This window comes from Esox lucius, chromosome 17 (genome assembly GCF_011004845.1).
Source record: "Esox lucius isolate fEsoLuc1 chromosome 17, fEsoLuc1.pri, whole genome shotgun sequence".
NCBI classification, from domain to species: domain Eukaryota; kingdom Metazoa; phylum Chordata; class Actinopteri; order Esociformes; family Esocidae; genus Esox; species Esox lucius.
The window spans coordinates 37,260,896-37,287,470 of NC_047585.1; the positions used below are offsets into that span (position 1 = coordinate 37,260,896).

Genomic DNA, 26,575 nt, shown 5'->3' on the forward strand with positions numbered 1-26,575 from the left:
CGGTACAACCTTCTCTCAAACCTATTTATACCACACGTCATCACAATTTCTCCTGCGCTGTCTCATCTGGGCCAGAGCTGAGATTGGTTTAGTCAATGTAACAGTGAACTTTTCACAACCTCTCCATACACCATTACATTTCTTGATGAAGGCTTAAAGATCAATACATTGTTAATCGAGTATATGGGGGAATTCAGTACACATGCAGTCTCTTTGCCTTCAGTCTACTTAATTAGATTATTTCATCTGCAGCAGCTGTTTACAAAAAGTGTGTGCTTCGTACATCATCTAATCATCAGATATGTGTAATCATTACACATATCTGACCTAGAACATCTGGGTGACCCGTGACTGTTACCAACCTGAAAAGCAGCAGCACGGCCTGTGGGAAGGTCTGGAAGTTATTGTTCCTGTTGATCTGTGTTCCGTCCACCATGGCTACCTTCCCAAACACCTGAAACAAACATTAGAGACCAGTTTACACACTGGGTGCTGAACTCTGAGGCTGTGACTGTGAGGCTGTGACTGTAACAGCAGTTTGAGGCTCTGTCTGTAACAGCAGTTTGAGGCTGTGTCTGTAACAGCAATTTGAGGCTCTGTCTGTGACAGCAGTTTGAGGCTCAGTCTGTAACAGCAGTTTGGGGCTCAGTCGGTAACAGCAGTTTGGGGCTCAGTCTGTAACAGCAGTTTGGGGCTCAGTCTGTAACAGCAGTTTGGGGCTCAGTCTGTAACAGCAGTTTGGGGCTCAGTCTGTAACAGCAGTTTGAGCCTGTGTCCAGGGATTGGCAGTATTTATGAAATACGTATTTAAAATACAAAGTAGGATTTTGAAATTTTTTGAAATTTGTATTTGATAGCGTTGATGAAAATGACTTCATATTTTGGATCAAAATACTTTAGGTAGTCCCTCGTGTCAGACTAAAGCATAGAGGGGAGCGTGCTTTTGCGGTGGCAGGGCCTTGTCTGTGGAACACCCTCCCTCTAGAGATCAGAACGGCTCCAAACCTCTCTGCTTTGGTTAAAATATACCTGTTTTCGTTAGCATATTGATGATTTTTCTTGGGCTGTTTTTACTATTTTACATTTGTGTCTTTGTTTTAAAGTTAATCTTAGTTCTTCTCTATAAGTTTATGGGTTGTTTTGCTGCTTTTATTTTTTATATGCTTGTTCTTTAAAGCACTTTGGTCTGTCTAGCGGCTGTTTAAATGTGCTATATAAATAAATGAACTTGAACTTTAGTGATTTGTATTTTGTATTTTAAAAATACTGTAAAATACTTTGTGAGAAGTCTACATGATGATCTTTACTTGTTAAGATCAGAACAGAAAATGTATCCATACCCAGAGAAGAAGGTCAAGGTGAGAAATGTCTTGGTTGCCAGCTTTCCATACATTTTTATCTATACAATTTTTAACAGTTCATGTTAAGTTCTGGTGTTCATTTGAGTAGCCTAGGCCAAATCATTTACCAATTTATGTAATGTTCTAGCCAACTATTTCACCCGAGTTGCAGCCCTCATTTAATGCTAGCTTGCTACTTACAGCCCATGTTAAGTTTTCGGTTGGGTTGGGAGACTTGATGTTTGTTTTTGCAAACTTCAGCCGGGCTTCGATGTTTTTCTTTGTAAGAAAAGGCTTCTGTCCTGCCACCCTACCCCATAGCCCATTCATATGAAGAATACGGGAGATTGTTGTCACATGTAGCACACAGCCAGTACTTGCCAGAAATTCCTGCAGTTCCTTTAATGTTGGTGTAGGCCTCTTGGAAGCCTCCCTGACCTTTCTTCTCATATTTTCATACGTTTTGGAGGGATGTCTTGTTCTTGGTCTCTGTTGTGCCATATTTTCTCCACTTGATGATGACTGTCTTCACTGTGTTCCATGGTATATCTAATGTTTTGGAAATTATTTTCCTTACTGATATCTTTCAACAATGAGATCCCTCTGATGCTTTGGAAGCTCTCTGTGGACCATGGCTTTTGCTCTGAGATGCTGAACTTTATTTGTGACTACCAGAGTCACTTTAAACAATGGCAGGTGTGTAATGACTTCTATTTAACATGAGTTTGAATGTGATTGGTTAATTCTGAACACAGCCACATCCCCAGTTATCAGAGGGTGTGCACATTTATGCAACCAGGTTATTGTACAGTTTTTATTTTTAATTTTCCCCCCTCAAAGATTTCAGTTAGTTTTTAAATTGAATTGTTCACATTAAAAGTGGAAAAAGTTCTGACATTGTTTATTTTTGTCTTATTCTTTTACATCACAAAAACCTGGCATGTGTAGACTTGTTATATTCACTGTAGCTGTTTAGTAGGATCATGATTTTGCATACCATTGCATGAATGACACATTACATTTTATTATATTTATGATTAACAATCAAATGATTAATTACTTAGAAACTAGTTGCTATGTATAATGGTGGCATCAGTTTTCTTGTCAGAGTCAGTGTTGCTGTAGGCCCTTCATTACCAAATGTTAGTTAAACATTAAACTGTTGGCTACTTAAAAACTAACCTTAATCTGGGTGATATGTCACGTCCTGGCTATGCCCATAGCCATCTCTACACTGGGCTTGGGGCCATAGTCGGGACCTGACAAAGAGATGGCTCTAGGCGTCTCTATGGTTGTTTTTGTTCTCCCCAATTGGAGGCAGGTGTTCATTGCTGCCTCAAAATCGGGATCCTACTTAAGTTCAGTTCTTGTCTGTTTGTGCTTGCTGTTTGTGCTTGCTGCTCAACGCCATTCGGTTGCTTCTTTGTTTTGTTTTTACTTTTCACCACATTAAACAGGGATTTCTACAACCACGCCTCTGATACACTTAAAATGAGGGTATTTGGTCTTTTATTTCAAAACACAATTTGATGTATCTTTGCCCGTCTCTCTGGCTGTGTCTGTAACAGCCGTCTGTGACTCACCTGCATGCCGATTACAGCATAGATGAAGAAGAGCATGGCAATCAGGAGGGCAACGTAGGGCAGCGCCTGGAGAGAGGAGGGAGGAAAAAGGCCGAATTAGACAGATACAGGATGAGGGACAGAAATAGATGAAAGGCATGATAAGGTGAGAGAGACAGAGAGAGAGAGAGACAGGGAGCAATAGAGACACATTGAGGTTGAAGAAGACACCAGTCAGAACTGCATTATAGCCTGGTAACAGATCAGTCAGTTGAAAACATTAATAGCCTGGTGCTGTAAGTTCATGGGGATGTGTTCCAATGGGGTGGTCCTCCTCACCTGGAAGGACTTGATGAAGGTCCACAAAAGGGTGCGGATGCCCTCTCCTCTGCTCAGCAGCTTGACCAATCGCATGACTCGAAACAGGCGGAAGAAGGTGATGGAGATGCGAGCGCTGTCTTCGGTGTTCTGTGAGGCACAGAGACAGCTTCAGAGGACCAGAGTGTGTGTGTGTATACAGTGTGTGTGACTGTGGTTTTTGTACAGGGAACCTGGCTGTGCTTCAATGCCTGGACCAGCACTTAACAGTCCTCAAAGTAGCACATGCATGTAGCTTCATGTTGAAATGAAGTTTAGCTGGATACATGTGAGCTGATCTGTATGTCACCTAAACTCTCCCTGATGAGTGGTCAGTGGCTGTTATGGATCTGTTAGTACTGTTATTTGGGGGATGTTGCTGATGTAATGAAAAAGGGGCAACATGGAATAATCCTGGATCAAGTTAGCATTATATTTTCCATGAATGTAAGCATCGCGGAATGGACATCCAGAGGGAAGACTTCTTCTGAAAGCCAGAGTAAACCTTGAACCTATTGCTAGCCGGGCAGGGTTTCCCAGTCCTCTCCTCTGGGAAGAGCAGCCTGTCCACACATTTGCTGTGGCCCTGATGAGGACAGGTTGGGGAAACACAGAGTGAGGGAACTTTAGAGTTTTATTGTTGAGAGGTTTCGGGTGACAGAGTGGCAGGAGTCAGCTGGAGTGGAGTGAACATGTCTGTAACTGGTAGAGAAGCTCTGCCAGGAGCCCTGTTGTACTAGAGCCCAGTGGGGAAAAGGACAGGGAGGGGTACATGCTGTAGGAAAGAAAACCTCGCCATTACTTGACTGGACACATTAGCGCAAGCATGGCACCCTCAGTCCAGAGTCACTGCATGCGGAGTCACAGTGGGACCGACCCCCCCCCACCCCCCGCCCCCAGAGGTCAGCCAGCAGGGGTCAGAGGTCACATCAGAGGCAATAACCCCAAGCCCAGGAGTCATCCACGGGTCACCGCTCCACGCAAGGGGCACATGGCATGGCAGAGACCATGCAGCGGTGTCAGCGCTACAAACGTGAGGAGGAGCGGACAAATCCGCCCTCACCATCGGGGAAGCACACTGCCACGTTTGACTGACCGACACCCTCTCCTTCGAAATAATAACTCCAAGGAAAACATGACAAATAAAGAGAAATAAGCCAAAGCAATCAAACGCAAACAAAACAGTTCAACCAAAAGCAACTGTAAAGAATCCAAACCAAACCCATTTGATATAAAAACTAAAAAAAAAAAAAACTTTTTAATTTCATAAATTAAAAAGGTGAAGGTATAGTAGAGGCCATGTGTAATAATATAGAAAGGCAATAGAAATAAAGAATAAAATCAACATAAACCAATGCAAACCCAGAGAAGAGAGGGCAGTGCCTTGATAGGGGGCAGAGCAGCTTACCCCCAACTCATCCACCTGAGGAGCCTCCGTTGGCTTTAAAATCAAAGACCTGTGTTAATGACTTACACAACGTTATTACAACCTTGAGGTCTCCCTTATACTTTAACACATGAACACAATATAACTAACAGACGCACATACCATTATAGACTCACACATAACTACAAATACCACCACTGCTCTTAAATGAAACGTATGTGACGTTTAAGACCGACAGAGAACGTTGTCGCGACACCTACTGACGAATATGCACCGTAACGTTGGATGTTTAACATTGAAAGACTAACTCACAACTGAACCACAATTGCGATGTAACGGTAAGGACACACAAAATGGAATCTTTGCGGTTTAGGCATTTAAGACTGACGGACAACATATTTGTAACGCTTGACAACTTCTAGGTGATGCTTACGCTGGATTTGAGACACATGTAACAACAAGACAATATAACACTTAGGCAACGTTTAAGGATGAAACACAACTTTATCACTCCCCCTGTGTAATGGTAATAACTAACGTACTACATTATCTTAATGGTTTAAAAGAGCTTGAACAGCAAATTTAAGCGTGGGTCCTTATATGGGCAATGTAACCCTAATGCTGATGGAAGGTACAGTCATGTCATGTGAAAAAGTACACGGCACAAAAAGCTATATTTTATTTTACATATTTGGACACTGTTATTTGAGCTAAATCTCAACTACATTCGGATGCAAGGTTACCTTATGAAACAAATCACACATTCAAAAAAACATAGACACCATTTATGCAGGGAAGATTATGTAATGTAATTTCCTTATGCAGAAATCGTTTGTACACCCCTACCTTTACCATTAAACAAAGAAACCTGGCCAAAGAAAAGGCCTCTGCTCTCAACAAAGAATATTAGATTAGATTCAACTTTGTCATTAAACAGTACAAGTATAGTACAACAAAATGCAGTTAGCATCGATCCAGAAGTGCAAATACATAGAAGAGGGCAGAACATTTACAAGTATTAACTATAATGTAGTTACAAGTGAGATGTATAGATGTGCAATGAAGGCAAATGCAAGTACAAATGCTAATTCTAAATGTGCAATGAAGGCAAATTTAAGGTGCAAGATAGCATGTACAACTGAAATGCAGGGATAGCAGCAAAGAGGTAGACATGTAGATGTCACAACTGAAAAACATCCTTGTCAGACTTGTAAAGTAGTGTCAGAGTCCAGTAGTACAAGGGAGTAGTGCAACAGGGAACCTGAGAGGCAGGACTAAGTGGTGGGTGGGTGGGTGGGTGGGTGTGTTTAATGTTGGGTACAGAGTTCAGCAGGATTACAGTGGATGGGAAGAAACTGTTCCTGAGCCTGCTGGTGGGAGAACGACGAGACCTGTACCGCCTGCCTGAGGGCAAACAGTTGGTGGCCTTGATGTAAAGGGTCCCTGATGCCATGCACGCTATGCAGTCAACGTTTGAACAGGACGTCTACAGTGGTTGGGAGCCAGGCGCCAGTTTATGCCACCCGTTGCAGGGCCTTCCGATCGGCCACGGAGTCTCCGCCAAACCCTGTGTGGCACCGTTAGTCAGAATGCTCTCGACTGTGCAGCGGTTAAGGGTCACTAGGATCTTGGAGGACAGGTGGATCTTCTTCAGCCTCCTCAAAAAGTACAGGTGCTGCTGCGCCTTTTTGTCCAGGGTTGAGGTGTTGAGAGTCCAGGAGAGGCCCTTGGAGATGTGGACACCCAGGAATCAAGAAACAACAGGCCAAAAGACCAAAACTACAATGTGCTGTGGACAAATGAGTCCAAATTAGAGCTATTTGGCCTGCAATACTGCTTTGCTGCTTCAGTGCCGGTCTTACTTTCAATATTATACTAGAACATTTTTGACTCGTCAATAGGCTGAAGTTGAACAGAACAGGGATCCTGCAAAAAGACAATGATCTAAAATGCACAAGCAAAGCTTTAACAGAAGAAATAAGGGTTAGGACTGGCCGAGTCTATATCCTACTGAAATGCTGTTGGGGGAACTGAACCGGGCTATACATGCAAGAAGACACTAGTACAAGAAAACATCAGTACTGCAAATATTCCTGCCAGTCGATTTAAGAGACTGTTAGAAAAATACAAGAAATGGCTACAATAGGTATTGTCAGCCAAGGGACCAACACCAGCTTTTGAAGCGAGGGGTGTACTCCGCTATATAAATATGCAATTCTGTTGAAATGTTAGATAAATAAATGATTACAAAGTGTAACCTTTCAGGGTAATTTGTTAAATGAGGTTACCTTTGTCAGCCAGTATCCAAATATGTAAGAAAATACACTTTCCAGGGGGTGTACTTACTTTTTCACATGACTGTACTTTCACTGACAGACTTATTATAATGCTTATGGATTTAATGTTGCAAACATAATGTTAAAACAACTATGCCAGTGTTATTACAAACTAGTGATAATCACACAACACGTTTCACCCATATGTATCAGTCAATACAAAATATTACCAGTGCTTCTACAGAAGACAACCAATCCAAGACCACTAATAACCAATCTTCTCCTATACTACAATTAATTTCATATGTTGTTCATTGTATCTTGATTTGTCAGCATCCAATACAAATGTAATCAACCTGCTAAGTTTGTCAGGACATGCAGGCTAAAACTGTAAATCTCTCACTTTTGCTTTCAAACACACACACAGACACACACACACACAGACACACAACCACACAATTCTTTTTCAAATCTTTGATAAGCAAAGGTCCTGTAAAACTTAAGTATATCGTATTGTGCCCACAGTATATGCTCCATTAGAACACAGCTATGAGACCTGTGAGGAAGAGTGGACCACTAGATGGTTTCGGATGTATGACATCATGGCAACAACAGTAGAGTAAGAATCACAGAGATGTATAGAGACCACAATATTGTGTCAGTGACATTATGGCATCTGTGACAGCATGGGCAGTGTCATTAAGGCCATCTCCATTTGAAAGTCATTGGTTTTCTTCTTATGATCTTTAAATACTGTAATTAATATTGGTGACTTACAGCCAGTCACCTAGACTGCCTGGGATTTTGGACGAAATTAATGGTAGTACTTTATTCTGGCCACTAGATGCCAGAAAACGCTTAAAAATTTATTCAGGAAACTATGCAAACCACTTTGAAGAAAATAAAGATCTGATCACTGGTCACTTGCTAAAACCTATAGAAAACTACTAAATAGACTACATTTAAATGGTCGAAGACCTCAATGGAAATGTCCAGACAGAAATAAGGTAATTCCACGTAATGTTATCTCTATACATAAGCACGGGAAGAGCAGCTCCAGACAGACACAGCTTTGGTTCATTCGTCTTCCGCAGCGCGGTGGCTCACACAGAACAACAGGAACGATGTCAGGGGTGTGTAGGGAATGAGTAGGGAATCATAACACGTGGAACAATGAGCTTGGGGAGGTTTTTTAGGTTAACCAACAGCGTTTGATGGAGCATGCGTGCAGCACTGCCAGGTTGTTGCAGACAAGCACTGCACACGCAAGGCAAGCACCAACAGAGAGGAAGTGGAGGCATTAGGAGTCACAAGTGACATCTGATAGCATCGCACGCCGCAACCCATGCATGCCAGCAGTCAGCCTCTTGCAGTAGAGTCACACCAGGGGGCGCTCTCACTGTACAGTGCAAGGACAGTGAAAGAGAAAGACAGTGAAGAGGGAGAGAGACAGAGAGGGAAAAGAAGAGAGATGGTTGGGGGGGGGGGTACTCAAAAGGAAGGATGGGGAGACAAAAATAGAACAGGAAGGAGGAGACAGCAGGGAGAAAGATTCAGTGACAGAAAGAGAAGGCCGGAGAAAGGTAGCGATAGAGATGGACATGCACCTGACTGAAGGCTACACACCTGCACCTGCTCTACACATGAGCTCCACTGTGAGCTTTAAGAGCTCACTACACAGGAAGACAGAACAGAACACAGAGACAATCACTCACAGAGACACAGACACAAGATCAAAAAAGAACCTATGATAGCTACAGATGCCGTGTCTTAATTTGACCGCCCTGTGGTAGCAAGCATTTTCTTACACAGCACAATACACAAATGTGTAGTATATCCAAAGTTTATAGACGGTTTAGTTTTACAATTGATCAGTGCCACTTTGTAATTTCAGGCTTGCTTTGGCCAAATCAACCCCTGAATAAATATTCCACATGAAATTGCATATGTTGCTGCAGGATCATTTTTTGCTGTGGGAACCTGTCGCAAATTAAGATGCAGCACCTCTGATACATTGATTGAACCACAAGTGTGACAGAGATGCTAGTCATGATAAATTCCTTTAGACCTGCTGATTGGCTTAGAGGTTCTGGTGAGAGGTTCTGGAAGCTTATACACTCACTAGGAATTAATTTAGTAAAGCCTGCTAAAATAAATTCCATGTACATCTAGCTACATTGGCTGTGTTCGCATTTCAACTGTTACCCTGATTAAACTTTCATATTGATTGTGCTAATTTGATTGTTTTGCTAAGCAAAAGCAGACTCTACACAACCTCGAAGAAAGAAATAGAATGTAAATATATTTTCTCTCTCTCTCTATATATATATATATATCCCATATTTACATCCTCTGTGTGTATCCATTCAGATCCATTCTATTTCTATCTTTCCTGTTGTGCAGGGTGAAGGACATGCCAGAGCCCAGCTCTGAGCTCCAGGGCCATTCTGTCTGGAGGGGAAAACAGAAAAAGAGCAGTATGGTGGGAGAGGCAAATAGGACTGACCGGTGCAGAGCCAAGCGCCATCTGTGGGTGATGTGGGTAAAAACATGGGGTGGATGTTAGGCACAACAGGATGGGAACACTTGACACTTTCCCAGCATGCATCATGAGAAGATGTACACGCCCGACAATGATTGGGTAACAACAAATCAAGCCACAAGTGAAATGGGCAGCTAGGGTATAGGCATATATAAACATACATGCTACTCATCCTAGATCAGAATATAAAATAGACCAACTGAATTCAGTGTCTGATCTAGTCATATCTGCCTGTGAAAAACCGTGAGGCAGAACAGTGGCATGCAAACCAACCATCAATGGAAGATGAAAATGGGCCTCGCAAGGTCCTCAATCAAAGGCCTTGTGAAAGAACATCAAAACACCAAACAACACAGGTACACACAACCACATACAACCACACTCAAAAACACAACCATACACATCCACAGACAACCATGCAAATCCACACACAACCATACACATCCTCACGTAACCACACACATCCACACGCAATCACACAGAACCATACACATCCACACAACCATACACATCCACACACAACCACACACATCCACAGATAACCACACACATCCACACACAACCATACACATCCACAGACAACCATACACATCCACACACAATCACACAGAACCATACACAACCACACACATCCACACAACCATACACATCCACACACAACCACACACATCCTCACGTAACCACACACATCCACATGCAATCACGCAGAATCATACACAACCACACACAACTACACACATCCACACAACCATACACAACCACACACATCCTCACGTAACCACACACATCCACATGCAATCACGCAGAATCATACACAACCACACACAACTACACACATCCACACAACCATACACATCCACACACAACCATACACATCCACACACAATCACACAGAACCATACACAACCACACACATCCACACAACCATACACATCCACACACAACCATACACATCCACAGATAACCACACACATCCTCACGTAACCACACACATCCACACGCAATCACACAGAACCACACACATCCACACGCAATCACACAGAACCATACACAACCACACACAACTACACACATCCACACAACCACACACAACTACACACTTCCACACAACCAAAAAACACAAATCTACACACATCCACACAACCATACACATCCATACACATCCACACGCAACCATACACATCAACACACGTCCACACACACTCACACACAATCATACATGACCACACACACAGCATGCAGAGGTATCCAACATATGTTTGTTAAACTCAGAATACAGTACAAAACACACCCGCTCCGTGACACATGCAATTACACGATCCACACACACCCGAAATACAGACACTAACACACTGACATGTGGGAACTCCAGAGAAACAGCACTGCAGCTCAGAAGGTAGAGCACCCAGAGACAGAGACTTCAGCTACACTGCACCTAATGTATTCTGCATCTTCTCACCAGGAAAAGAAACGATGTACATAAGGGCATGTTGTCATTGCCAGCATTTGTGATGGCTCGGTGTCAGTGTCCTCATTGTCAACAGCTTGTTTCATAAATACTGACATTATGTATAAGCACAATACACTAATGAATGTGACTTAAAACAGCCTTACGTTAGTAGACTTCAATTAGCAGTGTTAAGTTAGCAGACTTAGATTAGCAGAGTTACTTTAGTGGCAGTATTTGGAAGAGTGCCAACCTTGGCCATGCAGAGAGGAATGCTATAGCAGCAGTTTGTAGAAGTAGTTAAATGTTGTAGTCATCCACCATTTTACCTTGTCCTGACAGACTACCTACACCAGCTGCAACAAGTGCCAACTAAACACACGTTTCTCTGGCGTTGCTTTACAATGCAAATATTTCAGAACACTTCTTTACAAATGCCTGTTTCTTTGCGAAGAAGATAAAAGACTGGATGACTCATTTTAAATCCATTATCACTGCAAAGGGGTCCCGAAGATAAAGTTGTTACGAAACAGATTAACACGCAAAACAGGGAGTCAGATCATTGCCATACTTGCCTCTACAAGTTTCTATGGAAACAGAGTGAACAAAAGTAGGGTTAGACAAGCGGATACATAGCAACAACACACGGCTTGTAACCCAACTTTAGATCCCCATGGTTACAATGCGTGGGACACCTCTATTGGGAAACATCCATGTACACAGAGGCACCGTAACACTTGTTTCAACAATAAATAAAACAAAATCTTCAGATCATATCACGCCATATCATAGAAACACACATTTCAACGGTGACAGTGAACAGTATTTTCAGGCAGGACAGAACAGGAATACATAAGCAGACTGAAGCCTTACAGAGAAAGCCAACGCCGGCCTGTGAACAGTATCTGAGGTAATGTGCATAACCGGCCTGTGAACAGTATCTGAGGTAATGTGCATAACCGGCCTGTGAACAGTATCTGAGGTAATGTGCATAACCGGCCTGTGAACAGTATCTGAGGTAATGTGCATAACCGGCCTGTGAACAGTATCTGAGGTAATGTGCATAACCGGCACACCTCCAAGTCGTCCACAGCGATCTGCGTCAGTCTTATTGGAAGTATGACGACGACATGGGAAAAGGTAGCGGTGTAATACCAAATAGACCCTGTGAGGCACTGTGGGTCTGATGTGATATCATGACACAATTCATGACCAGAGAGGGCTGACTGTTATTTAGGATGTCTGACAGTGAACCCAAGGGTCTTCGATAATCTGAGGACACGCTTGGTGATGGGGCCAACATTGACGTTCTGGCTTCATTGTAAGGCTTCGGTCCCACAGAAGAAGCAGAAAAGGTGGTACTTACGTTCACTTCAGTGATAGCAATGTCAACGACGCTACCAACCACAATTAAGGCATCAAACGTGTTCCACGCGTCAGTGAAATAGTGCTGTCAACGCAAGCCACAACACGCGACAGGGGGATGAAGAGGAAGCACAACAACACAGAGAAGATGACAACAAAAAGAGATTGATGATGAAGATGATGAGTCAGCAGGGAACACCAGAGAAGGAGAGAAAGAAAAAAGTAGCCATTAAGACCAGAACAATCAATAAGGAAGACTGAGTGAGTCTGGCTGGTAGCTGTAGTCAGCAGAAACTGCAGGCCAAACAACCTGACCGGGGGGCTGTTTTCAGTGAGGTGAAACGTCCCGAATGTTGCAGATAGAAAACCTTTAGGAATAAAGCTAACACTACCGCCCATTGTAGCTGTCGAGCTGCTCTACACTATAAATGTGTGTTTCCTATAGCTAGCTTACTGATTAGAGAATTGGGCTGTTAACTGAAAGGTGGCTGGTTGAATCTCCAAGCCAACAAGGGGATAAATCGTTCGATTTATCTCTAATATCCGTTGGTATTAGTCCAGACAATTTCTCTGGATAAGAGTGTATGCAAAGTAACAAAAAAAAAATCAATGTTTTTTTCTTTTAGAAATACATCTGCACCAGTACAGCTTCCATCAGAACCCACGACAAACAGACAGGGGCAGATAGGCGAGTAGAGAGAGGGCGTGGCCTAGCGGGGCCCAGGGAGGGGCCAAGGGCGGGGCTTACTTACATCAATCTCACTAAGCACAATGTCTACTATGCTGCCCATGACGACCAGGGCGTCAAACACGTTCCAGGCGTCCCCAAAATACCCCTGAGTGAGGTCAGCAGGAAGGGGGTACGTGGAGAGGTTAATAGAGGAATACTGCATTAACTAACACTGGGCTACTGCTCTCATCTCGGCTGCTCACATCAAATGTCATCTATTCATCTATCCCACTGCATGAGTGGGCTTTCAGTGTTGAGGCATTAGAAGGTCGTAGCCAGATCAGTTAATGTTCCCAGACATGCAGTAGTAGCTGAGAGTGACAGAGAGAAATTCCTTAATCACTGCACCACACCACTCAGTCTCTTACTGGGTCCCTGTCCTTCTTCTCAACAAACAGCTAGGGGCCAACAGGTACCGGAGGTGGCGGGGGGGCCGGCAGGAGAGGTGAGGAGCGGCAGGAGGTGGTGAGGAGTGGCAGGAGGGTGTGTAAACAAGTCAGAAACAAACAAATACTATATAGATACTATATAGAAAATAACCAAACCTAATGGGTAGAGGCATACAGATTGAAAAGTGTCAAAGAATGGGAGTTAAATCTGTGTGATATGGGAGATACACTACCACAGTGACCTCCACCATTCCTGGCACCCTCGGTAAAGACGAACTAAAGAGGCTACAAATAATAAGCTTTGTCTTACAAAGTCAATATGACAGAGACCTAAACGCTAACTGAGGTAAAATTGTTCAGATAAAAACAAAACAAATTCTAAATCAAGGAAAGACATGCCAGCGTGTGTCCTTACCCTGGGTTTGAAGGCAATCAGTTTGATAACCATCTCCGCAGTGAAAACAGCGGTGAAGATCATGTTGAGGATGTCCATCACATAGTTAAACGTCGCAGACTGGCCGTAGTGCTACAGACAGGACAAGGAGACGGACACAGAGGCAGGGACATATTTCACGATTCCTTTTCGACAAAACCCGCGTCCCCGTGAAAGTGTTGGGTTGCACCTGTCCTCACCTGCACAGCCAGACACAGAGTGTTCAGCATGATGAGGACGAACATGATGTACTCAAACCCGGTGGAGTTGACCACGTACCAGAACTTGTACTGGTAGGGGTTCTTAGGGATGTACCTCCTCAGTGGACGAGCCTTCAGGGCGTACTCCACACACTGGCGCTGTAGAACACACACACACACACACACACACACACAGTTGTACACTACATCCACTAAATGCGGAGGGAAATACGTGAAGACCTAAACTAAGCATGCTCTCCATGTCATCGCACTCACGTCTACCACCTTGCAAAAAGTACGTCGTTCACTGGAAGGAACCCGTTTTCTTTCTTCACCACGTATTTTAAAATACCCGCATTAACACATTCTCGATTAAACGGCTGAGATACACGTCTTAAAATATTGCGAAAGAAACAATCTCTGTTTCGATGTTCCTCACAGATCGCATTGGTTCTCATGAATGAACCGAGTTACATTTGACTCTACTGTTGCATCTGGTCCAAGAGAGAGTAGGAAGAGCGCGGGCGGACATCTCTGGAGGGAAACATCAAGTTGGGCCGTGGTGTTTCCCACCAGTCATTTTACTTGGGAAGGACAGTCTAATTGAACATTAGTAACCTACATGTGAATATCTCCCATCCCACTCTGCCCAGGGTTATAGAATCCAGGGGTGAAAGAACATTTAACATCTTTCCCTTATGTGGCCTCCTGAGAATTAGTCCAAAAATCACTATTTATATAATAATGACTCTAGGGGCCTTTGATTGGTCTTTCAACCTCTACAAAGCATCAGCCGACATTTTAATATGGCATAAACACAACTAGCCAGGATGTCATCAGACTGGCAAAACCAGATATTTCTGCCGGTGTACAAGTCAGTCTTCCCACATCCAAGGAAACAGAGCTGCCTTCTCTTTTGCATTTATGCAAATCGTGAAGCACATTTGTGCCCGACTTGCTTTCTCCAACAGAAGACGAACACATTCTGTGCCCAAAGTACGGTAGTAAACACACGCCAACTAGATAAATTATATAAACAACATTCATTATACAAATGATAGAAACTACATAGCAACACATACAGATGACTTACCCAGTGTTTGAGAAGTGCCAGTCTAGACATGAAACAAAACTCTCACACACACACACACACACTCACACATACACACACACCCACTACATGTCTTCTGACCTGATTCTTATCCAGCTCACAGTTCTTGTACTCTTTCTCTCCCTGTTCCTGAAATGTGACGATGACGAAACCCACAAAGATGTTCATCATGAAGAAAGCAATGATGATGATGTAGATGATGAAGAAGATGGAGATCTCAATGCGGTAGTTGTAGATTGGACCCAGATTCTCCCTGTTAGAGTCTATGGCCTTGTAGAGCAACCTGAGAGACAGAGGTAGACAGGGAAAGACACCTAATGCTTAGCAAAGATCTGAAGATCAAATATTAAATATCTCCTCAAACATTGCGTGTGAACTTTCACTGGAATGAAGGACTCATAACCAAGATCTTGCGGTAATAAATATGACCCCAAAAATCCCAAAGGCAGTTGTGTGAACAGTAAAGCAGGGAATGTACATTGTTATTAATCATTATCAAGACTTCTAGAACAAATTAATCATTCTAAATAACGCATGCAGGGAAGAATCAGGCCAATTTTCTATTATGGCCCCACATAAAAACAAGTGATCCAAACTCCAACCCACAAGGCCTAAGATGCCAGCAGATGACTATCTAGCTTGTCCTGCAACCTGGTTCACAAAACACCACCAACACAACTTTGGCCAACAACATTATGACAATCAACGAATGGCATCACCTACAGGAAAAACTGTTCAAAAATCTCAAAGTAACTGTAGATTACATTTGGCTTTAACTGACAGCACACCATGGCACACTATTAGACCACAATGTAGAAAATTACAATGTGCAGACTGAGCCAGACTGAACCAATGTACAGACTGAGCTATTATGTAAGTATTTGCTCTAAAGGGACAACTGTCCATAAAACTCAACTGCACTTCCTAACTTCCAGTGAAAGGTACAGCAATAAACACAGTAGGAAATGCACATTTCCTTCAGATTACAAGGACCCCAAAATAATGTAAGAAAGGATACATATATATATAAAAACACCGATCAGCCATAACATTATGACTACCTGCCTAATATTGTGTAGGTCCCCCTTTTTCCCGCCAAAACAGCCCTGACCCATTGAGGCATGGACTCCACTAGACCTCTGAAGGTGTGCTGTGGTATCTGGCACCAAGATGTTAGCAGCAGATCCTTTAAGTCCTGTAAGTTGGGACGTGGGGCCTCCATGGATCGGACCTGTTTGTCCAGCACATCCCACACATCGATTGGATTGCGATCTAGGGAATTTGGAGGCCAAGTCAACACCTTGAACTCGTTGTTGTGTTCCTCAAACCATTCCTGAACCATTTTTGCTTTGTGTCAGGGCACATTATCCTGCTGAAAGAAGCCAATGACATCAGAGAATATCGTTGCCATGAAAGGATGCACATGGTCTGCAACAGTGCTCATGTAGGTGGTACGTGTCAAAGTAACATCCATATCAATGGCAGGACCCAAGGTTTCCCAGCAGAATATTGCCCAAAGCATCACACTGCCTCCGCCGGTTTGCCTTCTTCTCAGGAAAGCGACACACACGCACCCGGCCATCCACATGATGTAAAAGGAAACGTGATTCATCAGACCAGGCCACCTTCTTCCATTGCTCCGTGGTCCAGTTCTGATGCTCATGTGCCCATTGTAGGCACTTTCAGCAGTGGACAGGGGTCAGCATGGGCACCCTGACTGGTCTGTGGATACGCAGCCCCATGCACAACAAACTGAGATGCACTGTGTGTTCTGGCAACTTTCTATCAGCACCAGCATTAACCTTCTCAGCAATTAGAGCTATAGTAGCTTTTCTGCTGGATCGGACCACACAGGCCAGCCTTCGCTCCCCACGTGCATCAATGAGCCTTGGCCGCCCAGGAGCTTGTTGCCAGTTCACCCCTTTTCCTTCCTTGGACCACTTTTGATAGGTACTGACCACTGCAGACCAGGAACACCCCACAAGGGCTGCAGGTTTGGACATGCTCTGACCCAGCAATTCTAGCCATCACCATTTGGCCCTTGTCAAAGTCGCTCGGATCCTTACGTTTGCCCATTTTTCCTGCTTCCAACACATCCACTTTGAGGACAGAATGTTCACTTGCTGCGAAATATATCCCACCCACTGACAGGTGCCATGATAGAGATTATCAGTGTTATTCACATCACCTGTCAGTGGTCATAATGTCATGGCTGATCGGCATATATAGATAGATAGAGTTATGTTCCTATATCTATATATTGGGATTCTATATTTGTCAATTAATTTATTTTCCTTTACAATCTTGCACAAATTTCAGCCTGTTAAGCAGGCCCTAGAGGAGCAGACAAGTTGTGTAAGGAGCCAGCAGTTGAATTTCAATAATTGCGCATGGAAGAGAGGAAGAAAGAGAGAGAAAAAAGTGTGTGTTGTAGAGATAGAGGTTGAGGACACATTTAATTGTAGCTGTTCCCAGACATATGAGCCGAGTCCAAATGTACAGTGAGCAGTGCTTCTTACGCGGGCCATCCCTCGAAGGTAGATACAGTGAACAGAGCCATCATGGCCATGAGCACATTGTCAAAGTTGAACTCGCTGTTGTGCCACACTCTCTTATGAATGGTGGGCTGGTTGACGTCTCCGTCCTTATAAAGGATGAAGGTGCCTCTGGGAGGGTAGAAGTTACACAGGGTTTAGAGTTTAGAACACACAGGGCTTAGAGTTTAGAACACACAGGGCTTAGAGGTTAGAACACACAGGGCTTAGAGTTTAGAACACACAGGGCTTAGAGTTGAGAACACACTGGGCTTAGAGTTGAGAACACACTGGGCTTAGAGTTGAGAACACACTGGGCTTAGAGTTGAGAACACACTGGGCTTAGAGTTGAGAACACACTGGGCTTAGAGTTTAGAACACACAGGGCATAGAGTTTAGAACACACAGGGCATAGAGTTTAGAACACACAGGGCTTAGATTTTAGAACAGACAGGGCTTAGAGTTTAGAACACACAGAGTTTAGAGGTTAGAGCACACAGGGCTTAGAGGTTAGAACACACAGGGTTTAGAGGTTAGAGCACACAGGGCTTAGAGGTTAGAGCACACAGGGCTTAGAGGTTAGAGCACACAGGGCTTAGAGGTTAGAGCACACAGGGCTTAGAGGTTAGAGCACACAGGGCATAGTGGTTAATGAACAGGGTATACATTTATAACCAAGATGTAAACAATTGAATCACATGTTATAGTATGAATGTAATATTTATGAGCAACATGCTTAAATCAAACACACAACAGAATACATGAACAATATATAGTATGAAATAAATGGTGTCAGTTTGTTGTGTATAGACACAAATTCATCAAGCAACTGACTTGCATTCGTCAGGGCTGGACTTGGCTTCATCTGTGCAGCGGTAAAACTTCCCCTGTGAAGCACAGCAAACACATCTTCTAAACATCTTCTAACAAAAAATGTACCCTGGGTGAATGTCTTAGATACTGTCCACACACGAAGAACACATACATTACGACACACCCTATAAAACACAGACATTTTTGGAAGGTTTCTGTAGTCCCTACTTCTTCTTATCTAGAGTCAAGGTATTGACCTCAGAGGCAGTGTTAGGGTACTTATTGTGGAGGCAGTGTTAAGATGCTAACCTCAGAGGCAGTGTTAAGGTGCTTATTGCAGAGGCAGTGTTAAGGTGCTGACCTCCGAGGCAATGCTAAAGTGCTTGTTGTGGAGGCAGTGTTAAGATGCTAACCTCAGAGGCAATGTGAAGGTGCTTATTGCAGAGGCAGTGTTAAGGTGCTGACCTCCGAGACAATGCTAAAGTGCTTGTTGTGGAGGCAGTGTTAAGATGCTAACCTCAGAGGCAGTGTGAAGGTGCTTATTGCGGAGGCAGTGTGAAGGTACGGACCTCAGAGGCAATGCTAAAGTGCTTGTTGTGGAGGCAGTGTTAAGATGCTAACCTCAGAGGCAGTGTGAAGGTGCTTATTGCGGAGGCAGTGTGAAGGTACGGACCTCAGAGGCAATGCTAAAGTGCTTGTTGTGGAGGCAGTGTTAAGATGCTAACCTCAGAGGCAGTGTGAAGGTGCTTATTGCGGAGGCAGTGTGAAGGTGCTGACCTTAAAGAGTTGTACTCCTATACAGGCGAACATGAACTGCAGCAGTGTGGTGACGATCATGATGTTACCAATAGTCCTGATGGCCACAAACACACACTGAACAACATGCTGTTGGGGACAAAGGTCAAAGGTTAACACCAGCTATCTGACAAGCAATAACTATAAATCTCGCTGGATAAGAGGGTCTGCTGAATTACTATAATGACTGAAATGTAGTAACTACTGACAATCAGAGGTCTAGGTAGGTAGTCATGTGGTTAGAGCATTCGACCATGAGCCAAAAGATCAAACCCCTGAGCAGGGAAGGAGAATATTTTGTCTCTCCTTGAGCAAGGCAGTTGATCCTTAGTGCTTCTCATAAGTCTAAGCTGGAAGATCCCCATGCCTCTCAAATCTGAATCGGGGTAGGTCACATTTGGAAGTCACATTTGGGTTGGGCCGTAAGTTTCACTGGCAACTACATTAATGTAATGCTTTTATTTTACTGTTAAAATGAATGACATAAGGATTATTTTAATCAACGGGCCAAAATGGAAGAAGACAGATTAAGAGGAGGAGAGCTAGGTGACTAAAGAAGGAGGAGAGCTAGGTAAAGAAGGAAGAGGAGGTGAGCTAGGTAAAGGAGGAGGAAAAGGAGGAGAGCTAGGTAAAGAAGGAGGAGGAGAGCTAGGTAAAGGAGATGGAAGAGGATGAGAGCTAGGTACAGAAGGAAGAGGAGGAGAGCTAGGTATCTTAAGGAGGAGGAGGAGGAGGAGAGCTATGTAAAGAACTAGGAGGAGAGCTAGGTAAAGGAGGAGGAGGTGGAGAGCAAGGTATCTTAAGGAAGAGGAGGAGAGCTATGTAAAGAACAAGGAGGAGAGCTAGGTAAAGAAGGAGGAGGTGGAGAGCTAGGTATCTTAAGGAAGAGGAGGAGAGCTAGTTAAAGAAGGAGGAGAGCTTGGCAAACAAAGAGGAGGAGGTGGAGAGCTAGGCAAAGAAAGATAAGGAGGTGGAAAGCTAGGTAAAGAAGGAGGAGGAGGTTGAGAGCTAGGTAAAGAAGGAGGAGGAGGTTGAGAGCTAGGTATCTTAAGGAAGAGGAGGAGAGCTAGTTAAAGAAGGAGGAGAGCTTGGCAAACAAAGAGGAGGAGGTGGAGAGCTAGGCAAAGAAAGATAAGGAGGTGGAAAGCTAGGTAAAGAAGGAGGAGGAGGTTGAGAGCTAGGTAAAGAAGGAGGAGGAGGTTGAGAGCTAGGTAAAGAAGGAGGAGGAGGTTGAGAGCTAGGTAAAGAAGGAGGAGGAGGTTGAGAGCTAGGTAAAGGAGGAATACACTGTGTGACCTTGAGGCCTTTGGCTCTGTTGATGGCCCTCAGGGGTCTGAGCACACGGAGGACTCTCAGAATCTTCACCACTGAAATGGCAGAGGACCTGAAAGACATAGACACACCACAGACACTCAGTCACTGACAAAACACCACAGACACTCAGTCACTGACAAAACACCACAGACACTCAGTCACTGACAAAACACCACAGACACTCAGTCATTGATAAAATACCACAGACACTCGGTCACCGACAAAACACCACAGACACTCGGTCACTGACAAAACACCACAGACACTCGGTCACTGACAAAACACCACGGACACTCGGTCACTGACAAAACACCACAGACACTCGGTCACTGACAAAACACCACAGACACTCGGTCACTGACAAAACACCACGGACACTCGGTCACAGACAGAACACCACAGACACTCGGTCACTGACAAAACACCACAGACACCCAGTCACCGACAAAACACCACGGACACTCCGTCACTGACAAAACACCACAGACACTCCGTCACTGACAAAACACCACAGACATTCCGTCACTGACAAAACACCACGGACACTCGGTCACTGACAGAACATCACAGACACTCGGTCACTGACAGAACACCACAGACACTCGGTCACTGACAAAACACCACAGACACTCCGTCACTGACAAAACACCACAGACACTCAGTCACTGACAAAACACCACAGACACTCAGTCACTGACATGCACTCTACTCTCACAGGTCATAGACAAAAACAAGTGTTAGGCCAGGGAGAGAAGAAACAGATAGAGAGGGGTAGGGGAAGTGAAAGAAAGAAAGAAAGAAAGAGAAAGAGGGAGACAGAGAGTGAGCGGGAGAGAAAGGGGGAGAGAGAGAAAGCAAGAGAGAGAGAGTAATAAAGAGAGGGAGAATGGAATATGGAGAAGGAGGTAAAACTAAGAATGAATGAGACCGGACAGAGGCTGAAGAAAGAGGGATGGAGAGAGACTGTAGTGGGCAGAGGGCAGCAGCAGACTTACTGAATGCAGAAGGAGACCAGAGAGACCCCCACCACCAGCAGATCCAGCAGGTTAAAGGTGTTCCTACAGAACGCCCCTTTATGGAGGAACGCTCCGTATGTCGTCATCTGCAGGGAAGGGCAAAGCGCATTAGACCAATAACAGACCCTAAGAAAAACAGGCCAAAACACATACATACACACAGACAGACTGACAGGGGTACACGGCACACACAGGAACACACTCACTCCCCTACACACACCCACACATTTCCACACTCTTATAGATCACTCTATTTCAGGGTGGCGAGCTCAGAGCAGAGAAACAGGAGGCTAGCAGCTAACCGTCGCCACCCCACGGCCCAGAGCTACATGAATGTAGTAGTGACCCATTCGTTTAACAATCGGCTAACAAACAGGCTCACCGGTGGCACAGAAAACAAAACATGCAGCTCATTACCGCCGTGTGAGGACAGATATTCTATTTACCACCTGAGAGGAACGACAAGAAGGCTAATAGCGATTGGAAAACCAAATACGCTCACTGACACATTCATGTACGGCCGTTTTCCCTTAAAGCACATTCCTTCATGTTCTTTAATAGCTTGGATATAAGGGAAGGGGACAATAAAGCAGCTCCCAATTAAAAATTCAGACTTCAGCAGGCAGAGAAGTAGACAACGCAGTATAGGATTCATCGTCCTGAGTGCATGTAAATATAGAGACCAGCTGAACCTCCAGTGAGAGAGAGACACTGAAATGAGGAAACCAAAAAATTTAAGCCGGAGGTCTCCTATCGTAACATGTCCAATGAGAAACCCTTGTTCTCTCTTTCCATTGCAAAACATGTTTCCTAAGGTGTGTCTTCTTGAATTGGCCCCTGGGCAGCACTGGCCTGGGTCGGCAGGCCCTCTTAATGGGTCCAAAGGAAACACTACATTTCTATGCACTCAGTCAGTCAGGGGAAAGCCCATGCTCGACATGAACATGGTTGGTTTGCCCCCTCTTTTATGATTTGGTAGCTATCGGGAATATCAGTCAGCCCGTATGAGATATGGAGTTGGCTTTGACTGGAGATGGCCTCAAATGTTTGCAAATAAATAAATAAAAATTCTCCCAAATGATGAAGCTCAACTTCAGTCAAAGTTATACGTCCTAACGGTGCATTCACATCTGTTTCTTCGCAACAAAGAGTTGCATAATATGTTTTGACTAGCACAAAATTGTGTTATCGGTTTATTTCCCCAAAAAAACACTTAAACTCAATGTTGACGTTCCCAAACGTGACAGACAGGATGACACCAATATTGTGGGTAGTTTGTCTTTGTTTCCTTCCTGTAATTAGTTTGGTGATCAGTGGAAATTTAACAACTCTGATGTCAGTGTGTCGTAGTAGAAGACTCAGCTCAATGTTTCCCAATCTTGTTCCTGGGGTCCTAAAGAGGTGCGCAGTTTAGTTTTCACTTTTGCACTCACATACCTGACTCAAAGAAAAGGCATGGATGATTCGTGGGAACCACAGAGTCAAGAGTATGAGTACTTTAAAACTGTGCACTCCTTTGAGGCCTCAGGACCAGGATTGGGAAACACTGAATTATCTAATGATGATGCTTGCTAGGTCGTGCTAGTTAAAAGAGGTGCCATGGAGTAAAAAGAAAAGAAAACAAGGCAGGTAGTACTGTAGTGGCAGCAGGTGACACACAAGGATTGAATGCAGCAAGGTGCTCTGTCACCATTAACGAGGGTTACCTTCAACACGATCTCAAATGTAAACATACTAGTGAAGACATAATCTGCATAGCCTAGGACCTGGAAGGCAACAAGACGTGGGGGCGTGTTACTGTGGGGGCAGTTAGTGGACAGCACGGAGAGACGCACACAGGCCATTTACCTTCAACAGGATCTCAACAGTAAAGATAGCCGTGAAAGCATAGTCAAAGTAACCAAGTATCTGCAAAAAGCAACGTACATGTTTAACAAAGAGTATACAGGTTAGGAATGCAGATATGTACATCAGAGGCATTAAAAAAAAAAAACAGTGGCTGATCCATGTGTGCAGGAAAGAGTATGAAAAGAACATTAGCAGCATTGAGATAATCAATCAAATCCATGTAACAGTACAATGTGTTATAATGCATTATCTTTTCCTGGGATAATTTCATTAAGTTCTCTCCCCTGATGGCATCCATCCTCCACCACAATGACACTGTCTTAAAGTTCATCTTTACTTTAGTATTTAGGGTTCACATACTGAAACTCAGTGAATGAAGGTCAATGAATCGGCTGCCTCAAGAGGGGAGTTCACAAAGTTAAAAACACTTATAAACTAGATCATTGAATACATTTCAATAACCAAAAAATAACTTCAATGTAATGTTACAAATCAAGACAGAATATTTGTTTTCTTGAGCTTTACTTCATGTGCTGCTGTGCAGCTTAATAATTTCTGTAAACTGTGTGTTCTTACAAATTTGACAACCTAATGTTAAGTGTGACAGAGGTTTCTAGCACTTACGATGTTGCGTGCAGAGAAGTTGCGTATTGGGTCCTCTGCAGCCAGTGACACAGAGCTCAGCATGATGAAGACCAAGATGAGGTTGGTGAAAATGTGGTGGTTGATGAGTTGGTGGCATCCCACTCGAATCCTGACCAACACAACAGACAGAACAGCAAAACAAAAGCTCTGAGCACAGGCAAAGTAAATATGACATAATTATGTGTGTGTGTGTGTGTGTGTGTGTAAGTGTGTGTTTGTGAGAGTGTGTGTTTGTGTGTGTAACCTACGGGTTGGTCTTGCTGAAGATGAAGAAGGCGCTGCCGTCAGGGATGGGGGTGATCTTCTCCTTCTTGACCAGCTCAGAGATGGCTGGACGTGGCCCTGCTGGAGCCTCCAGGTCCTCTTCCTCTTCTGATAGAAGAACAGACCAGTCACAGTCACAGACACAGTCACAGTCACAGACACAGACACAGTCACAGACACAGACACAGTCACAGACACAGTCACAGACACAGTCACAGACACAGTCACAGTCACAGACACAGACACAGTCACAGACCAGTCACAGTCCAGTCAAAGACACAGTCACAGACACAGTCACACACAGTCACAGACCAGTCATAGTCCAGTCAAAGACACAGTCACAGACACACACATTCACACACACAGTCACACAGAGTCAGAGACCAGTCACACACACAGCAACAGACCAGTCACACACACAGTCACACAGAGTCAGAGACCAGTCACACACACAGCAACAGACCAGTCACACACACAGTCACACAGAGTCAGAGACCAGTCACACACACAGCAACAGACCAGTCACAGACCAATCATATGCATAGATCCAAGGCCACACACACAAACACACACAGGCCTGTTCTTTCCATGTACCTGCTATATTCTCATCTTCCTCCTCTGCTGGTTCCTGTAACAAATTCAACCAGTGTGAGTTACCGTGTATTGTATGTTATCTGCATACAATCTAATCAACAACAAATCCATTTCTTACCTCTTCCTTCTTCTCTTTTTTGTCACCTGGAGTGAGAGACTCAGCATCCGCCAGGTTGTCCACAGCAATGGCCAAGAAGACATTTAGCAGGATGTCTGGGCGAAATGATCCATCAAGGACAAAAGGAATATACTGTACACTCATCCAGAAGCTTCAGACTGGCAACAGAGAGAAAGACTAGTACAGGGCAAGTTCTGAGGTACAAAATGAAAGGGATTGAAGGTATGGACTAAGAGAAGATCGTTTTTGGTTTTGGGCCTTTCCGCTAATACTTACATTATCGCTCATGGAGAGACTACTTCATTAAAAATGGTACTGTAGATCTGTAATGAGCCAACGATTTACTGGAGATATCAAGCAGCATTACTTCCAGAGCCTTAGACAAATCCCCTACTTCTAAGGTGTTAGCATCTTTAGAATTTCAGAAGGGGAGATTTGGCTCATCAACCTGCTAATTGTTTTCAAACAGAAAGGGTGCCGCACTTCATTTCGGCTCGGATGTCATCTCAGAACACAAACGGACCCAGAACTTCAGCATCCAGGCAATTACGCAAAACTTTAGTTCTGGGTCAATCGAGACTAAGCCCATTCAGAACGCCAAACTCTGGAGGTAGCCTGGATTAGAGGGGGCAAGCGGGAGTCCTCGACATGATAACTCCATCAGTCCATTCCAGCCATTACAACGAGCCAAGCCTCCCGTCAGTTCAGAGCCGAATGCGACTGGAACCAATGTTGGTCAGTGCAGATTGTGACTGCCTGGCCCGCGGGAGGGAGAGAGGGAGGGAGGGAGGGAGGGAGGGAGGGTGAATGCGGTACAAAAAGGATACAGTTTCCACAGATGAAAAGGATGATGAAGTAGAAGGAGACAATCATCCCAGACGAGGAAGGGCCACCGTAGGCCATGATGCCATCATACATCACAGCGTTCCAGTCCTCACCGGTCAGAATCTGGACACAGCACACTGGGTCACGTTGGATGCCACAGACAATATCCGCATTCAGATGCACACAGCAGGATCCTGGTTACTTTCTCCACTCATTGGTCTTTTGACCAAGCACATCCGCTCTTGGTCCGTCGGATCATTTCCAGAGATTGATCCGATTGGTCGGAAGATGAAGTGGTGAGTAACACTAAATTGGGTCTACAGTTCATGTGTGATTCCTTGAAAACACATTCAGCATAAAGCACAATTTACATATGCTGACAGAAATACAGGGATTGATGATGGGGTCACTTTGCAATGGTACACAACACACAACAAAACAGTTGTCGAATGGGAAGCAGACCACGAATGTCTGTAAATGTGATTCCCAAACACTTAGGACCGGAAATATTTGGACACTGAAAAATTTTTCATAATTTCGGCTCTGCATGCCACCACAATGGATTTGAAATGAAACAACCAATGTGCAATTGAATTGCACACTTTCAGCTTTAATTTAAGGGGTTCAACAAAAATATTGTAAGAAATGTTTAGGAATTGCAATCATGTTC

At 44.1% G+C, this 26,575-nt stretch overlaps 1 protein-coding gene across 15 annotated transcripts in view; it reads right to left on the reverse strand.

Moving 5' to 3' along the window:
- Positions 1–26,575, reverse strand: part of cacna1da (calcium channel, voltage-dependent, L type, alpha 1D subunit, a) — a 103,093-nt gene that overhangs the window by 21,942 nt on the left and 54,576 nt on the right. For 7 of the 15 annotated variants that reach the window (XR_004574656.1, XM_034287405.1, XM_034287404.1 and 4 more), the window contains 20 exons: positions 25,908–26,028; positions 25,081–25,175; positions 24,963–24,996; positions 24,353–24,476; positions 24,084–24,213; positions 23,460–23,519; positions 21,591–21,697; positions 20,578–20,665; positions 19,264–19,371; positions 18,508–18,560; positions 17,659–17,805; positions 15,221–15,422; positions 14,029–14,187; positions 13,811–13,921; positions 12,278–12,361; positions 11,487–11,498; positions 4,668–4,700; positions 3,242–3,370; positions 2,924–2,989; positions 363–454 (listed from right to left, as the gene is read on the reverse strand). Coding sequence is in view for 14 of the 15 variants with exons in the window: in XM_034287405.1 (XP_034143296.1) it covers positions 363–454; positions 2,924–2,989; positions 3,242–3,370; positions 4,668–4,700; positions 11,487–11,498; positions 12,278–12,361; positions 13,811–13,921; positions 14,029–14,187; positions 15,221–15,422; positions 17,659–17,805; positions 18,508–18,560; positions 19,264–19,371; positions 20,578–20,665; positions 21,591–21,697; positions 23,460–23,519; positions 24,084–24,213; positions 24,353–24,476; positions 24,963–24,996; positions 25,081–25,175; positions 25,908–26,028 (1,955 nt within the window). In the remaining variant the exon portion in view is untranslated. Of the gene's footprint in view, positions 1–362; positions 455–2,923; positions 2,990–3,241; positions 3,371–4,667; positions 4,701–11,486; positions 11,499–12,277; positions 12,362–13,810; positions 13,922–14,028; positions 14,188–15,220; positions 15,423–17,658; positions 17,806–18,507; positions 18,561–19,263; positions 19,372–20,577; positions 20,666–21,590; positions 21,698–23,317; positions 23,378–23,459; positions 23,520–24,083; positions 24,214–24,352; positions 24,477–24,962; positions 24,997–25,080; positions 25,176–25,907; positions 26,029–26,575 lie in introns of all 15 variants that reach the window. The other 8 variants (XM_029114020.2, XM_029114014.2, XM_029114022.2 and 5 more) reach the window with 5 other exon arrangements.